This window comes from Myxine glutinosa, chromosome 4, assembly GCF_964187855.1.
Source record: "Myxine glutinosa chromosome 4, kmMyxGlut1.1, whole genome shotgun sequence".
NCBI lineage: Eukaryota > Metazoa > Chordata > Myxini > Myxiniformes > Myxinidae > Myxine > Myxine glutinosa.
The window spans coordinates 71449160-71463610 of record NC_136264.1 but is presented as its reverse complement, the minus strand read 5'-3'; the positions used below and the strand labels follow the sequence as shown (position 1 = coordinate 71463610).

Genomic DNA, 14451 nt, shown 5'->3' with positions numbered 1-14451 from the left:
GTGCTGCGGTTTTGAGATTGGCACATTGAAGTCATTAAAGGTTAAAGGTTTGCCCCCCATAGTTAGTCACACGAGCAACATATAGGCCCATTTGTAGTATAGATGTCTTAGTATGTGTAAGAATAGGCCATTTCCCCTCTTAGTACCTGTGTTGTGTAAAGACAGGAGAATAGGCCCCCCAATCATTTTGCTCCAACCTCCATTCTACCTCTATGGGCGCAATCCATCCCGCGTCCCATTTGGCTGTCCCCTATTCGAGTTAACACGAGGTGGGCCTCGAAAGGTGAAGGAGGGGAGCGGGGTCGGGGTGAGCGGCGTGGGGGGACGGTGAGAGCCACCAGCCAATCGGAGCTCGAGCGGCATGGCGTGAGAGGGCGTGGTGAAGAGAGTCTGGTGAGTTCCAGAAGGTTCGCGGGGCGGGTCTATATAAGCCCATACGAAAAGCCCTCGAAAGGACTTACAAGCAGGACTTGCAGAGGATAAGCGCGTGGTAAAGGAGGTAGCAGGGTTCAGCTGCACAGGTGTAGCAAAGTGCAGCCACACAGCTCAGTGTTCCTGCACACTCCTCTCAAAAAAATGGGTCCATGGGTGGGGAGTAAGACAAAGCACAGTTAGCGGAGGAAAGGGCGCAAAGGTACACACAATACAAGGCAATGCAACATGAGGGGCGCGGGAGAGCGAGCGGAGAAAGCTCGTCCCTAGTCATTCGTACCCCCCCCCCCCCCACCCCCATGTCAGCCTACACTACCCTTGCCCTTCCCTGTATTTACACTTTACAAATTCGTCACTATATCTTGTCTCCCATATCCCCCCTCTAAAACAAATTCGTCTTCCAATCCCTCCCAAGAAGGAAGAGATGGAATAAACACAATGTGAAATCCCGTCGAGATGCGTCTCTGCCATCCAAATCATTTGCAAAGCCTGGTGTGGAGTTCCGTCTCCTTGGTGAGTGGATGTGGATGGTGCGAAGAGATTTCTCATCCTAACTATACTCCAATAACATTAACTCTTAAACTACACGGGGTCATGCCCTGCCAATTCAATTGGCCATCGTAACACTATGTGGTTCTAAAAACCAATTCCCATTGACCCACCCTGTGGTGCCCTCCAAATTTGGGTCTCACTCCCCAATTTTTCTTACTGTGCCTTTGCACAATTTCGGGGCTGGGTCGTGTGGCTCCACTAGCAGGTCCAACTACCTGCGCACCTCCGCCACTGAAGTCGCCACTCGAGCTTACCTTGCTCCTTGCGACTACCCTAAATCGGGGAAGGCCCCTCCTGGCTCTCTCACCCCTCTGATGCCCTCTCTGGCATTGGGCTACCGGGTCCTCTCCTAGGATCCTCGGGCCCCACTGAACACTACTCTGACTCTAACTGGCTCCCAGAGCCTACCTGCGGCCTCACCTGGCCGACAGACTACCAGTGGCGGAGTGCCCCAATAACCATACGCACCAACAAAGTCCACACGCCCAGCCATTTCCACAGACTCACGCACCCATCCAAGCAATACCTTGCTACTACCTGCACCACAGGTGTCAATATCCAACAATTTACCTAAACCCTCTACCTAACTTTAAACTACCCTCCCCGGGTATTCGTGAAGGGGTCCATCTTCCCTCATCCACTCCTTCGCACCATGCACTCCATACCACTCATTCCACTCCATTTATTCCACACACCAAGTATTCTCACCATTTATTCCCCACTTGCACACCATGCAAGTCCATTCACACAACACAATTACACATGTCCTCAATACACCACTTAGACACTTTTACACACATACAGCATCATCTAACTAACTACTTCCCTCTAATACTCGTGCTTTCCCGTCTTCCCTTACACTAAGCACATCCTCGTCATTATCATCCAACTAATCTCTCTACGTCCCCTCTACCTGTACAAATGTCACTACTTAAATCTCATGTCTCCTAAAGTCATTTCTAAATCCCTAACAATTATCCTAGCCCGCCCTCGGCTAGTTTACACTGCCATCCCCATAATCTAAAGCTCATGTGCCCCCTAATGAATGGTAAAGCTACCATTCGCCAACACTATTTCTATTCGTCTGCTCCACTCGAGCCTCTCCGTGCGGCAATACATTTTCACAGCGCGACTTCGAAAAACCGAGCAATGCATGCGGGTGGTTGGTCTCCTGTTGGTTGGGTCCGTCCGGCATTTTCGATTCTGGGGAGGAGGTACGCTTGGGCCAAGGTTCCAGGCGCCATCTCTGCGCGGAGCCTTTCGGGCCCCGGCACGATGGCCCAACCTCCCCCGGTCGGAGCACCGCGCCCGCCAGGGGGCGAAGTTCCGACCTCTCCTACCCCCCCTCGAACCGTGCCGTTTGCCTCTTTCGCCACGGCACGGCACCGACCATACAGGGCGGGGCCCGGCAGGAATCGTGCACGCCACCGCGGCAATGATCCCCGCCGGCCCCCGCAGCACACAAACTACGCCGCACACCGAGAGCTCGCGTCGGCTATACGTCGGCCTAAACGCTCCCCCGGTCTGCGTCGATGCCCAAGTCGCATTCTCACATCAACACGCGACCCGCTCCTCACTCGTACACAGAGGCGCTCCAGCGCCTCCCATACACCCCCTGCATTCCGTTATTGCACTTTATCTCCTTGCATTCTCTTTTCTTGCACACTCAGGTGCACACCACTCAGGCGCACTCATGCCGATCGCACACTGCATATCATCACACACCCTCGCGCACATCCTGGCGCTCTCGTACTACTCGCACACTCCGTTACACACTTCACTTCCACGCACTCCTCTCGTGCACTCTCTCTCGTTACATCCTCTGTAACACCCACGGGTGTGCACTCCTGCACACACCCAATCAGCGCACACTTACCCACGAGTGTGCAATCTCCTGCTGCACACCCAATCACGTGCTCTGGTGTGCACTCCCACACACTCTCTACACCACACTCCGGTGTGCATTCTTGCACACCCTCTTTGGCCACTGCACACTCTGTGTCGCACTCTTCACACATACACTCTGTTGTGCATTCGCTCTCACTCTCGGTAACAGACTCTCCCGTTACACACTCGCGCTTCGATGCCGTTCGCACATGCGTGCCATTCACCTTCACACATCGCACCACGGACCTTCCACGAGCGCCCGGGTGACGTCGCGATCCCAAGCGCGCGAAAAATATTTTCCCGCAAAACATTTTTGTGCCAAACATTTTCGCGCCATACACGTTCCTACTCACCTTCTGGATTCTCTTCTCCAGCAACCGCACCTGCAAACCTTTATTGGGATTAGGCAGCATGACATCACAATGCGAACACGGACTTTGCACATATTCCATTTCTTCCTTCGGTTTAATCTCTAACTCTGCCGTCTCTTCGACCCCAATTTCCATTATAATTTATTTTTATTTTTCTAGCCCAACGACCGCCGGTGCACATAAAATTTTATTTTCCAACTCTGCGGCCGTCGGCTTTCCCATACCCCGAGTCGCGATTTCTACCCCGGTCAACTTGACTGCGCTCTGTTCTACCTCGCTTTTCACGCGTTCCTCATGTCGCGCTACCCCGTCGCGTACCAATGCGACCTTTCCGCTCGACCTGCGATCAATGTCCTCCCCCATTTTTTAATGTTCTTTTCTGACTGCTATCTGGGCATCCAATTTGTTTTCCAACCTTTTTAACCCATCGTTCATTTCACAGCTCCATTCTTTCATGAGCGCTGACAGTTGAGTCATGAATGATTGCTCGTCCATAACCCCCACTTGCGCAGCGGCTCTAGCCTTCGCAGCCACGTGCGAGGTGCCGCCATTACCAGTTGTCGCACCCTCATCTGTGTCCTCCTCTTTTTCTCCCAATTCTTCCCGGGGGTCCTGGGTTATTAGTTCTTCTATCTCCTCCTCTTCTACCCCCACGGACATCCGACCGTCTTGGCTAGCCATGGCACGAATTAAATTTAGATGTTAATACTAAATTTCGGCCGCTCGTAATTTTGAGTGCGTTAAGCGCACTTCGGGTCCAATCTCACTCCCCGACACCAATTGTTGCAGCCAATATTCCAATTGGTGTCCAAAATTTTGTCTAACAAATTTCGTCCCAGGTTCCAAATCCCCACTCCTGATACCAATTGTTGCGGATCTCAACGCTTTCTCCCCTTACCAAGGGGGGATTAGTCCCCTTGTCTTTGACTGACCAGGCGTGACCCGAGGCCAATGACGTCCTTTCCGGACAGTGCTAAATAGGGTTGTAGGACCAGATTCGCTATTACCTAAGTACTAGCGCTGCCCTGAAACAAGGAGATAAGCCTCGCACGAATCACGTGTGTTGGTGGATACGCCGAGCGGTAGCGAACACGTGATCCGTGCCGTTATCAATTACTAGATCCCGGTCCAAGCGGTTCTTATTCGTGCCACGCTTAGCCAATGGAGAAATCACAGAAGCGGTCGAATTGGGAAGACAGGAAGAACATAATTTATTCACACTATTTACAATCATGCGAAGAAGAAGAGACACAGTGCAGCCTTAATAACAGTCTTAACTTACTCCCAGGACAAACGGGCCCGTCTCACACAAAGACACTCACACGGGGCTTGCTGAAGAGGGTCAGGTTGATGGTCACCAGCACGTCCAGGGATGGCTTCCGTGCAGCTCTCTCTCCGGTCCCCAGCTCGTACCGTGAAGTAGGTGAAGGCAGCAGGCAGGAGTTCTCCGCATGTCGTTGGCGCACACGGGATAATACGGGGCGAACGGTAGGGTCTGGGCTCTGGCGGTTAACACTGGCAGTTATTGCCGCGTTCACTCACGTGCTGCGTACGTAATAGGCGAATACCGTCCAAGCAAGTTCAAGCAAGTCCTCTTGTACAACGAAGTTCTCTCTTGTGCTCTCTTGCATAAGTCCTCTTATCACGGGCAGTCCTTACCAAGTCCTCTTAAGGGCTTTGTGCAAAGGCTTTTATAGGTACGCCCCGCAAACCTTCTAGCACTTGCCAGACGCGCCTTACCACGCCCTATCACGCCATGCCCTTAGAGCCCTGGTTGGCTGGTGGCCCTTACCGTCATCGCCTCTGACGCGCTCCTTGACGCCGCCCCACTCCAACCCTGCGCTCCTCCCTCTTCTTAGGCCTACCTCGTGTTACTCGACTAGCGAGCGAACAAAGGGCAGTGAATGCTGCTGGCAGCCAAAGCGTAACAAACTGCTACGGGTAGCCCAAAGCGTAACAGAATGAGGGATCAGCCAAATGGGGCGCGGGATCAATTATGCCCATAGATGGAATTGGAGGGTGGACGCAAAATGAAAGGACCTAAACTCATGTCTTTACACAACGCAGATATTACGAGGAAAAATGGCCTATACTCACACATACTATGACATAACTAATACTCTAAGTGGGCCTACGTGTTGCTTGTGGACTAGCTATGGGGGGGGCAAACCTTTAGCCTTTAATGATGTCATATGCATAAATCTCAAAACCGTAGCAATATATATATATATATATATATATACAGTCACGTGAAAAAGTAAGTACACCCCATGTAAAGTTTTGACTTTTTCAAATGAAGATCACATAGCAGCTATGTGATGCTATGTGATACTGATGAAGATCCTCTTAAGGGCTTTGTAATTTGTAATAATTTTGTAATAATAATTTTGCTTTGTAATAATTTTTCTATTACATTATATGTAATACAGCTATGTGATGAAGATCACATAGCTGTATGTTGAAATATGTTGAAAAAGTCAAAACTTGACATGGGGTGTACTTACTTTTTCACGTGACTGTATATACAGTGCGTATCAAAAAAAAAAGGTAATCCGAATTCAAGGGGTTAATATGAAAAGGTTATTTAGTTTGACAATTTACATGTGGTTTACCAATTATGAGGAGAGCCTCAGCTTTCCATTGATGCCTTTCATGCATCATTGCTGTCACACATGACCGAGTACATGTTCATTGAAAATGACAAGGTCAAATCGCATTTTTACAAGTTTGGCTAATTGGTGCAAGACAGTTTTAAATGGACGCATTACTTGTCGACTGCCAAGTTGATTATGTAAAATTGTTAAGCTGGTCTGGTAATCATCGGTTGCGTCATCCTTTGTTTAAGATGGGTATTTAAGATGGGCCTACAGTGTATGGGTTTAGCGGCAGTCTGAGTCATTGAAAAGATGGTTCAACTTACGACTGAACAGCGGACCTTCGTGGTTACAACCTTTCACCAAACTGGAAGTTTGCAGCGAACTCGTGATGCGTTCAGGGAACGTTTCCCAGAACGGGAGCTTCCAGCAGCCAGAACCATCTGGGCGAATGTTAGAAAATACCAAGAGCATGGCACTAGCATCAACCGCAACAAGGAGAATTCTGGGAGGAGGCGCACTGGGCGATCAGAAATGAACATTGCAGCAGTAAGGCAGCAAGTTTTGGAGCATCCTAGGGATACCAGCGCAAGACTAAATGGGACGGGAAAGCCCCTGCGGCAACATTCAACCGAATCACAAGACTGGACATCCACCAACATCCATATCGGATTCACATCCAGCATCAACTTACGTCAGGGGATTTTGCCAGGAGGCTGGTGCTTGCCAGATGGTTGATAGCACGTTGCGAAGCAGATGTCAATTTCCTGTGGTATCTCGTTATCGGCGACGAACCTGCTTTCGCCATGGACGGCAGGCAAGGTTAATACCCATAATGTTCTTCAATATGCACCGACAGGACAACCCCTGGAATTTAATTTTGACACCAATGTGAATCGACAAAAGTGGACTGTTTGGTTGGGACTTTGTGGAAGTGGTCAGGTAGTCGGACCATTTTTCTTTCAAAGGATTGTCAATGGTAACAGGTATCTGCAGATGATCAATGATGAAGTTTTACCGCAGATGGAGGAGAACTTTGAGCGGCAGGTTCGTGGTGTCTTCAGATATCTCTGGTGGGCCCAAGATGGCATCCCAGCACATCGTCTTATCGCTGTGCGAGATCGACTGAGGGAACTCTTTGGAGGCCGAGTCATCGCCCTCAACCATGCAGTGGAATGGCCGCCAAGATAAACTGACCTCACACCATGTGATTATTTCCTTTGGGGACATTTAAAGAACAAGGTGTTCATAACTCCTCCCCGTGATCTTGACGAATTGCAGGGCCGTATTCGACATGAAGTGGATGCTTTGCGCAATGACCCGGCTATGATGAGATGAGCAGTTCAGGGCATGCTCCGCTGCTGTGAGCTTTGTGTTGAAAGGGGAGGTGGACATGTTGAAGGCGTGGGTGCATAAAGGCCAATCATTCCTGAGAAAAGTTCACATCTGACGTTCATTTTGCACCAATTATCCTGACTTGCATCGATTAGCCAAACTTGTAAAAATGCGATTTGAATTTGTCATTTTCAATGAACATGTACTCGGTCACGTGTGACAGCAATGAGGCATGGAAGGTATCAATGGAAAGCTGAGGATCTCCTCTTAATTAGTAAACCACATGTAAATTGTCAAAATAAATAACCTTTGCATATTGCATATTAACTTTTTGCATATTGCATATTAACTTAATGCATATTAACTTTGCATATTAACCCCTTGAAATCGGATTACATTTTTTTTGATACGCACTGTGTGTGTGTGTGTGTGTGTGTGTGTGTGTGTGTGTGTGTGTGTGTGTGTATATATATATATATATATATATATATATATATATATATATATACGTATATATATAGTTTTAGCCGTATCACGTTCTTACTTGATGGTGGAGAATCACTTAATAAATTATCAACTCTGGATCTTCACCAAAATCTAATCATTTTGTCCTTGTCACACGTCCAACTTCTCCACAAAATTTCGTCCGAATCCATCCATAACGTTTTGAGATATCCTTTTCATAGACAAAGAGTGAAAACATAATCTCTGCCCACCTTCATGGCGGAGGCAGCAATTCAGTATTTATAATTAGCTCAATGTGGTATGTTCAGTCAGTAGCAATGATTGTAATGTCCACATCCTATATATATACACACTACATGGCACACACTACATGGCCAAAAGTATGTGGACACCCGAACATCACATCCGTATGTGCTCATTAAACATCTCATTCCAAAATCATGGGCATTAATATGGAGTTGATCCCCCATTTGCTGCTATAACAGCCTCCACTCTTCTGGGAAGGCTTTCCACTAGATGTTAGAACATTGCTGTGGGGATTTGCTTCCATTCAGCCACAAGAGCATTGGTGAGGTCGGGCACTGATGTTGGGTGATTAGGCCTGGCCCGCAGTCGGCGTTCCAATTCATCCCAAAGGTGTTCGATGGAGTTGAGGTCAGCGCTCTGTGCAGGCCAGTCAAGTTATTCCACACCGATCTCGACAAACCATTTCTGTATGGACCTCGCTTTGTGCACGGGGGAATTGTCATGCTGAAACAGGAAAGGGCCTTCCCCAAACTGTTGCCACAAAGTTGAAAGCGACCAATCATGTAGAATGTCATTGTATGCTGTGGCGTTAAGATTTCCCTTCACTGGAACTAAGGGGCCTGGCCCGAACCATGAAAAACAGCCCCAGACCATTATTTCTCCTCCACCCAACTTTACAGTTGGCACTATGCATTTGGGCAGGTAGCGTTCTCCTGGCATCCGCCAAACCCAGATTTGTCCGTCGGACTGCCAGATGGTGAAGCGTGATTCATCACTCCAGAGAACGTGTTTCCACTGCTCCAGAGTCCAATGGCAGCGAGCTTTACACCACTCCAGCCGACGCTTGGCATTGCACATGGTGACCTTAGGCTTGTGTGTGGCTGCTCGGTCAGGGAAACCCATTTCATGAAGCTCCCGATGAACAGTTGTTGTGCTGACGTTGCTTCCAGAGGCAGTTTGGAACTCGGTAGTGAGTGTTGCAACCTAGGACAGACGATGATTTTTATGCGCTCCATGCTTCAGCACTCGGTGGTCCCATTCTGTGAGCTTGTGTGGCCTACCACTGCGCGGCTGAGCTGTTGTTGCTCCTAAACGTTTCCACTTCACAATAACAGCACTTACAGTTGATAACAGAAAAGGCAGCTCTAGCAGGGCAGAAATTTGACGAACTGACTTGTTGGAAAGATAGCATCCTATGACGGTGCCACATTGAAAATCACTGAGCTGAAAAAGTTCAGTATGGCCCATTCTCCTGCTAATGTTTGTCTATGGAGATTGCATGGCTGTGTGCTTGATTATATATACCTGTGAACAATGGGTGTGGCTGAAACAGCCGAATCTACTAATTATTAGGGGTGTCCGCATACTTTTGGCCATGTAGTGTATATATCTATATTATAATAGCCGTAGATGATTCTGTCTGTCTGTCTGTTGGGTGTCTGTCCGGGGTGTGGCTTACTCGGTTTGCAGAGTAGCTCCACCCATAGCTCCACCCATTCTGGGAGTGGCTTCATATAATTATAAACAAATATCCACCATTTTGTTAACTCACAATTTCACATAGCTTTGAGGCCTGTTTTGTAGGCCCGTGGTGTCTTGCTCTCTCTCCCAGTTTTATTTCAAATCAAATTCGATATATCATTTCATTTTTCACAGTCGCTAACATAGTTTTAGACTCGGTTGAAAAAAAACGGGAAGAAAATCCAATGAAAGTTGCCGTTTATAGAACGAAATGAATTCTCAAATGCCTGTAACTTCAAGGCCATTGAGTCTCTCTCACGCCTTTATCTCCATTCTAACTCACCATATGATTTCATTTTTATCGATGGTTTTAGAGTCGGTGTCAGCAATAATTGAGAACATTCCACACACGCGGGAAAATGCAGATATATTTTTAAAAATCGCTTCATGGTGTATCATACACTGCCCAACATGACACCGACGGCAGTGTCGATATATATTAAAAATTCGATATATCATTTCATTTTTCACAGTCGCTAACATAGTTTTAGACTCGGTTGAAAAAAAACGGGAAGAAAATCCAATGAAAGTTGCCGTTTATAGAACGAAATGAATTCTCAAACGCCTGTAACTTCAAGGCCATTGAGTCTCTCTCACGCCTTTATCTCCAATCTAACCCACCATATGATTTCATTTTTATCGATGGTTTTAGACTCGGTGTTAGCAATAATTGAGAACATTCCACACACGCGGGAAAATGCAGAGATATTTTAAAAAATCGCGTCATGGTGTATCATACACCGCCCAACATGACACCGACGGCAACGTGTCGATATATATTAAAAATTCGATATATTTCATTTTTCACAGTCGCTAACATAGTTTTAGACTCGGTTGAAAAAAACCGGGAAGAAAGTCCGATGAAAGTTTCCGTTTATATTATAGAACGAAATGAATTCTCAAACGCCTGTAACATAAAGCCCATTCATTGAGTCTCCCTCACGGCTTTATCTCGACTAATTCACCATCACAGTCGCTGGGATGGTTCAAGTCTCAGTTTCAGCTAAAGTTGAGAAAATCGGCGACATGTATTCCAACAGCCGTTTTGAATGTGTCGACTGTTACGTCGGCACGGGGAAGGAGAGAGGAGAGAACGTTCCCAGGACTTCATTATTTAAATTATCACTTAGTAAAAATACAGCGACTGAATACTGAAGTTCGGGATCCAATCGAAGTGTAATTATATTTTTCCATATCCCTGGGGTGTACATACAGAGTTTGTTTTAAGCGAGTCAACTCTTTTCCAACCATGGAATTAAACAATACAGTACTTCAAAAATTTACATAATAATGTAAACTAACTATGGAATACAATATTTATTAATAACGTTTGGTTTTAATCTATTTTTACTTTGTAAAGCGAAAGGTTATCGATACATTAAAGATTAAAAATGAAGAAGAGTCATGGGCTCCATAGGCCGACGATCGGCTTCTGTATGCTCTGTATGTCTGGATGATTGGATGTGCATTTTAAGACTCAATCAACACGTCTTCGATCATGAATTACTTTCAGAACAACTCGAGCAAAGGAAACGAGGTAATGCCTGTTTCGTTCGGAGCGATTATACACCACCCAAAGAAAATGCGTTTCGCAGCTGCAGGAACTACAATCATGAAATCTTTATTTATTTATTGTTAAATCGTGAAATCTTTAATTTAATTTAATTGAAAAAAAAAAAGTTTTCACATGAGTTTCCGTGTGTGTGTCACCCACTCTCCAGTGTGTGTGTGTGTGTGTGTGTGTGTGTGTGTGTGAGGGATTGGAGAGGAGTGTGAGGGATTGGAGAGGAGTGTGAGGGATTGGAGAGGAGTGTGAGGAAGTATTGGAGAGGAGTGTGAGGAAGTATTGGAGAGGAGAGTGAGGGATTGGAGAGGAGTGTGAGGAAGTATTGGAGAGGAGTGTGAGGGATTGGAGAGGAGTGTGAGGAAGTATTGGAGAGGAGTGTGAGGAAGTATTGGAGAGGAGTGTGAGGAGGTGTTGGAGGGGTGTGTGAGGAGGAGTGGGATTGGAGAGGGGTGAGGGTGGAGAGAGGAGAGTGTCAGGTGGAGAGGAGTGAGTGTCACATATTATGTGAAATATATAAATTGTGTTCATTACACCATTTCTGGATCTGATGAATTGCCAGTAACCATTATGTACAAGTTAATGTGCAGCATCTAAATCAAGATGTCCAAATGTCGCACACGTTCATGCCCGTGGGATTCCCACGGGTGACCCCACGAGACTGCAGCAACAAAAAGAACGAGACGGGAGAACGAGACCCTCGACGAACGTGATCACAGACTCACACAGGATGCTGCTGCAATGACGATGAGGAGGGTTGGAGAGGAGCGAGGGGTTGGAGAGGAGTTAGGGGTTGGAGAGTGAGGAGCTAGGGGTTGGAGAGTGAGGAGTTAGGGGTTGGGAGTTAGGGGTTGGGAGTGAGGAGCTAGGGGTTGGAGAGTCAGGGGCTAGGCGTTGGAGAGGAGCGAGAAATTGGAGACGAGTGAGGGGTTGGAGAGTGAGGAGCGAGGGGTTGGAGAGCGAGGAGTTGGAGAGGGAGGAGCTAGGGGTTGGAGAATGAGGGGCTTGGGGTTGGAGAGCGAGAAATTGGAGAGGAGCAAGGGGTTGGAGAGTGAGGCGCGAGGAGTTAGAGAGTGAGGAGCGAGGGGTTGGAGAGTGAGGAGTTGGAGAATGAGGAGCGAGGGGTTGGAGAGTGAGGGGTGAGGTGTTGGAGAGTGAGGAGCGAGGGGTTGGAGAGTGAGGGACGAGGGGTTGGAGAGCAAGGAGCGAGGGGTTGGAGAGCGAGGAGCAAGGGGTTGGAGAACGAGGAGCTAGGGGTTGGAGAGCAAGGAGCTAGGGGTTGGAGAGCGAGGAGCTAGGGGTTGGAGAGCGAGGAGCTAGGTGTTGGAGAGTGAGGAGCGAGGGGTTGGAGAGTAAGGAGCGAGGGGTTGGAGAGTGAGGGCCGATTGGAGCGGAGAGTGAGGACCGATTGGAGCGGAGAGTGAGGGCCGATTGGAGCGGAGAGTGAGGGCCGGTTGGAGCGGAGAGTGAGGAGCGATTGGAGAGGAGAGTGAGGAGCGATTGGAGAGGAGAGTGAGGAGCGATTGGAGAGGAGAGTGAGGAGCGATTGGAGAGGAGAGTGAGGAGCGATTGGAGGGGAGAGTGGGGAGCGATTGGAGAGGAGAGTGAGGAGCGATTGGAGGGGAGTGTGAGGAATTGGAGAGGAGTGTGAGGGATTGGAGAGGAGTGTGAGGGATTGGAGAGGAGTGTGAGGAAGTATTGGAGAGGAGTGTGAGGAAGTATTGGAGGGGAGTATGAGGAGGTATTGGAGGGGAGTGTGATGAGGTATTGGAGGGGAGTGTGAGGAGGAGTGGGATTGCAGAGGCGTGAGGGTGGAGAGAGGAGAGTGTCAGGTGGAGAGGAGTGAGGGGCACATATTATGTGAAATATATAAATTGTGTTCATTACACCATTTCTGGATCTGATGAATTGCCAGTAACCATTTTGTAAAATTTAATGTGCAGCATCTAAATCAAGATGTCCAAATGTCACACACATCCATGCCCGTGGGATTCCCACGGGTGACCCCGCTAGTCTATATTATAATAGCCGTAGATGATTCTGTCTGTCTGTCTGTCTATCTGTTGGGTGTCTGTCCGGGGTGTGGCTTACTCGGTTTGCAGAGTAGCTCCACCCATAGCTCCACCCATTCTGGGAGTGGCTATAAACAAATATCCACCATTTTATTAACTCGCATAGCTTTGAGTCCTGTTTTGTAGGCCCGTGGTGTCTTGCTCTCCCCCAGTTTTATTTCAAATCAAATTCGATAAATCATTTCATTTTTCACAGTCGCTAACATAGTTTTAGACTCGGTTGAAAAAAAACGGGAAGAAAATCCGATGAAAGTTGCCGTTTATAGAACGAAATGAATTCTCAAAGGCCTGTAACTTCAAGGCCATTGAGTCTCTCTCACGCCTTTATCTCCAATCTAACTCACCATATGATTTCATTTTTATCGATGGTTTTACTTTTAGACTCGGTGTCAGCAATAATTGAGAACAATCCACACACGCGGGAAAATGCAGAGATATATATTTTAAAATCGCGTCATGGTGTATCATACACCGCCCAACATGACACCGCCGGCAATGTGTCGATATATATTAAAAATTCGCTTTTGCTTTTCCGTTATGATATATTACTATTTCGTTTGATGATAGTCGTCACAAAAACGTCAACAATGATGCCGACATATATTTCTTCGTTTTTATTTCATTCAACATATTAGCCGGAAGTAAAATATGTTTCAGGAAATTACCGAGAGATTTTTCTTCGTTTTTTTTATTAGTTATGTGCGCATACACTTTAAATAGGTTTATTTGAAATCTTTAATTTTCCACAAACATTCCACACACGCGGGAAAATGCAGAGATATATTTTTTAAAATCGCGTCATGGTGTATCATACACCGCCCAACATGACACCGACGGCAATGTGTCGATATCTATTTTAAATTCGATATATCATTTCATTTTTCACAGTCGCTAACATAGTTTTAGACTCGGTTGAAAAAAAACGAGAAGAAAATCCGATGAAAGTTGCCGTTTATAGAACGAAATGAATTCTCACAGGCCTGTAACTTCAAGGCCATTGAGTCTCTCTCACGCCTTTATCTCCAATCTAACTCACCATATGATTTCATTTTTATCGATGGTTTTAGAGTCGGTGTCAGCAATAATTGAGAACATTCCACACACGCGGGAAAATGCAGATATATTTTTTAAAATCGCGTCATGGTGTATCATACACCGCCTAACATGACACCGACGGCAACGTGTCGATACATATTAAAAATTCGATATATCATTTCATTTTTCACAGTCGCTAACATAGTTTTCGACTCGGTTGAAAAAAAACGGGAAGGAAATCCAATGAAAGTTGCCGTTTATAGAACGAAATGAATTCTCAAACGCCTGTAACTTCAACTTCAAGGCCATTGAGTCTCTCTCACGCCTTTATCTCCAATCTAACTCACCATATGATTTCATTTTTATCGATGGTTTTG

At 46.9% G+C, this 14451-nt stretch overlaps 1 protein-coding gene across 6 annotated transcripts in view; it reads left to right on the top strand.

The window, feature by feature from the left end:
• Positions 1–14451, top strand: part of FCHSD2 (FCH and double SH3 domains 2) — a 216853-nt gene that overhangs the window by 46300 nt on the left and 156102 nt on the right. Inside the window, exon 1 of one of the 6 annotated variants that reach the window (XM_068112525.2) lies at positions 866–945. The exons of the other annotated variants lie outside the window; for them this stretch is intronic. Within the exon in view, the coding sequence (XP_067968626.2) occupies positions 889–945 (57 nt within the window). The 5' untranslated portion in view covers positions 866–888. Of the gene's footprint in view, positions 1–865; positions 946–14451 lie in introns of those variants that run through there. 6 annotated transcript variants of the gene reach the window in all.